The following is a 3,784-nucleotide window of genomic DNA, read 5'->3' as shown; positions in this document are numbered from 1 at the left end:
CCTCCCTCCCTCCCGCCCCGGCTCTGCTAAGCATCTCCAGTCTATATATCTTCTTTAGCTTTAACGAGCCTCGTTAAGATCGCAATAATATTCCACCCTCTAATTGCTCATTCCATTCAGCAGATAGGCGAGCATTGGCTTGTGCCTGATGCGCGCGGTGCGGTGGGAGGGTTGCTGTGGAGATCGGAGACTCTGATAACCCCCCGTGCGTGCTGCACAAGTGGTGAAAGCCTCGCGCTACGTACTGGCTAATGATTGGCACGCTTGACAGTGATTGGCAGGGCTGCCATGACAACGCTACAACGACACCAAGAAGACCAATAGAAAAGGGAAACAAAATGTTTCAATGCTACACTCAACGGCGGATTTAGGGGGGAGATATTATGAGGCTGGTGTCATTAGGCGATAGCCATTGAATCATTCAATCTTTTTTTTTAACTGGCCGCATTTTTTCGGTTTCACCTTTTTCTCGATAATTTTCTTTCTCTCTCAGGTCATTTCCATGGTTTTCAGATCCCCTTTAGAGCTTTATCCCTCCCATTTCTTCCTGCCAAACTTCGCTGATCGCCCGGTGCTCCTGGCGAACAGCGCTCCCACCACCAGGTCTCCAGAAGACTTGTCCATGTTTCAGCTACCGACCCTCAACTTCTCCCCGGAGCAGGTGGCGAGCGTCTGCGAGACGCTGGAGGAGACCGGGGACATCGAGCGGCTGGGCCGGTTCCTCTGGTCTCTGCCCGTGGCTCCGGGAGCGTGCGAGCAGATCAACAAGCACGAGTCCATCCTGCGCGCCCGGGCCGTGGTGGCGTTCCACACGGGGAATTTCAGAGACCTTTACCACATCCTGGAGAACCACAAGTTCACCAAGGACTCGCACGGCAAACTGCAGGCCATGTGGCTGGAAGCGCACTACCAGGAGGCCGAGAAGCTCCGCGGTCGTCCCCTCGGACCGGTCGATAAGTACCGGGTGCGGAAGAAGTTTCCGCTGCCTCGGACCATCTGGGACGGCGAGCAGAAGACGCACTGTTTCAAAGAGAGGACACGGAGCCTGCTGAGGGAGTGGTACCTTCAGGACCCGTATCCGAACCCCAGCAAGAAAAGGGAACTGGCTCAAGCCACTGGACTCACTCCCACACAGGTCGGAAACTGGTTTAAAAACCGGAGGCAACGAGACAGAGCCGCGGCGGCCAAAAACAGGTCGGTGTTTTATTTTGTTATCGGGTGCAGTCAAAACACAACAATGGTCCAAAAGTTTGTCTGTAATGCATAAAAGCAACGAGAGGGATATGATATATTTTATGAATCGTGTAGTTGTGTTCACGGACAGGCTGTCTAGGAAAAAGGACGCGCTGCCTGGCAGGGGGAGGGAGCTGCGGCGACATGTTTGTTATGAAGGGGAATCAGGATGGACATCGACAATACTATTTTCGTTGCTTTTAATATCCAAAACTGTCTTTTAAAAATAGAAAACGCTTTGATTTGTATTTTATATATTTTGAAGCACTTCTACTGAGCATTTTTAGCAAGTATGTCGTTTATTTTCGCTGGCATTTTAGAATAAAATATGATATTACCAAAACGCAAAAAACTATATACATGTGTAAACTCAAGATAGTTGTTCAAATAACTTCAAATGATAACATTATTATAATATAATAACACAATATATTGCTCATATACCGATGAGGCGATTATTGAGCAGTTTTCACATTAAAAACAGCTTGTTTATGTTTTACATACAGGGAAAGCATTGTAATAAATGACTAAATAATAAAAAAAAAACGTGCTGCAACAATATGTATAAATAACAATATATACATACATATGTATACATTTGATATACAACCACTATGCAGATGATACTAGTGTAAATAGTCATGTTAATTATTATATTCAGTAAAAGTAAAAAAGTATCAAATCAACTGGACTGGACACGTCTTAATATGTGTTTAGCCAAAAGTCAAATAGTTGTATCTATATATTTAAATACATTTGAAATTGTAATGTTTTGCAAATTATTTTGAATATTGTTGTGTTTGCTAAAGCTATGTAATGGTGTATTTAAGATGCACAGCGTATCGTAGTTACATGAAACGTACTATGGGACATTTGTCATTTTAACATCACGAGTTACTTAGCATTGTTGGGACAGATTATCTCAAAGGATAATAGAGATATTATAGATATTACTTGACTAAAATGAGCGTGCGTATTAAAAAGCATTGCAAGACATAGGCTGTATTCATAACATTAAGTGTGGTATCATTCCATTGAAATGCTGTAATTGATTAGAAAATAACTCGGAGAGGACTAAGCCATATGAACACTATTCTAATCTTTTTGCTAAATGAAGAGATATATTTCCAGCCTGATATTATCCCGCCGCGATGGAGTTATTATCATGAGTGGATTGGAGATAAACATTTAGGATGATTGGAGTAACCTGGATCTCGACGTCACTCATTCATACACTTCCACTTCCATCAGACTGAAAAGCATCTGTGTCAAAGCCTCACGATATTTTGCGTTTGGATCAAGACCTATATTTTATTGAACAAATAATAATAATAATTTGATAATGAAAGTGCAGAAGCGCGGGTTCCACGGGTTCTTGTAAGATAAATAAAACTGTGCACTGAAAGGAAATAACAACTGTAGAGCAAATGCTGAGGAACCAGAATAAACAACAAAATAGCAGCAGACTACTTAAAGAAGGCAAACAAACTGTTTTTTAAAAGATACCAAGTTGGGTTCAAATCTTAGTTTTCTGCAGTGACATGTCACGTAATTTAAACTTGCGCGCTGAACATGCCTATACTTTTGTGGGAAAACACAATAACTCATTGCATTTCTTCCAACATTTGGTAGTCTAAATAGTGCTGTGTTTTGTCCTCTGAAAACTGGCTATTTGATAAAAGCATGCATGCATGGCTGGGGCCGGCAGGGGGAAAGAAAGGCGAGTTTGAACCCCTATTTTGCAGGAGGAGGAGGGGAAGGGGGACATTCTCAGGTCTAATTGCCATTTCTCTGATTTTTTTTCTTCTTTCCCCCCCTCATCCCCTCCCCTCCTGGCTTCTTTTCTTCTCCAGGCTCCAACACCAAGCAATAGGACCGAGCGGTATGAGGTCCCTGTCAGAGGCCGGTCTCACCCCTCACAGCTCGGCAGAGTCGCCATCAACCGCGGCCAGTCCGACCACCAGCGTTTCCAGTATGGCAGAGAGAGTTGATACTGGGACGTCCATCCTGTCCGTCACATCCAGCGACTCGGAGTGCGATGTATGATACGGAGAGGGGGGAAAAACACACACAAAAACAAACAAAAAGAGAAATATTTACAGGGAAAATGGACCTGAGAGGAAGAAAAAAAAGACTTATGAAATATCGCGGATGAAAAAAGGACCGGTTGATATAAATATTAAAATAAAAAGAGATAAAAGCACGTCGTTTTTTTTTTTTTTTTTTTTTTTTATTAAAAAGCGCTTTCAAAAAGGACCCACGCCTCCCCCTCCTCTTCATACCCCCACGCCACCACCACCACCACCACCACCACCACCACTACTTCTACTACTAGACTACTTGCATGATGTCTTTTTATTTTTTGTTTTGTAAACAGGGAGAATAACCTGAATGCAAGATTTCCCATCAGGAACATCGATCAGAGGGAATAAAACAGATCGTCTTGGTGTCTTCGTCGCTTTTTCTTTTTTTTTCGTCCTCATCTCCGTTTTAAGTCCTAATGATGATGATGATGATGATGATGATGATGGTGATGATGATGACGGCGAAG

The 3,784-nt window shown here is 43.0% G+C and overlaps 1 protein-coding gene across 1 annotated transcript; it reads left to right on the top strand.

The window, feature by feature from the left end:
• Positions 1 to 502: 502 nt before the first annotated feature.
• On the top strand, positions 503 to 3,279 carry six3a (SIX homeobox 3a; the record flags this gene model as incomplete). The annotated part of the gene is made up of 2 exons (XM_079229341.1): positions 503 to 1,194; positions 3,087 to 3,279. 2 exons carry the CDS (start codon positions 503 to 505, stop codon positions 3,277 to 3,279), a joined length of 885 nt encoding a protein of 294 aa, XP_079085467.1.
• Between the last annotated feature and the right edge of the window lie 505 nt (positions 3,280 to 3,784).

Source organism: Taurulus bubalis, assembly GCF_910589615.1.
Source record: "Taurulus bubalis genome assembly, chromosome: 14".
Lineage (NCBI taxonomy): Eukaryota > Metazoa > Chordata > Actinopteri > Perciformes > Cottidae > Taurulus > Taurulus bubalis.
This window is presented reverse-complemented; position numbering and strand designations above follow the sequence as displayed.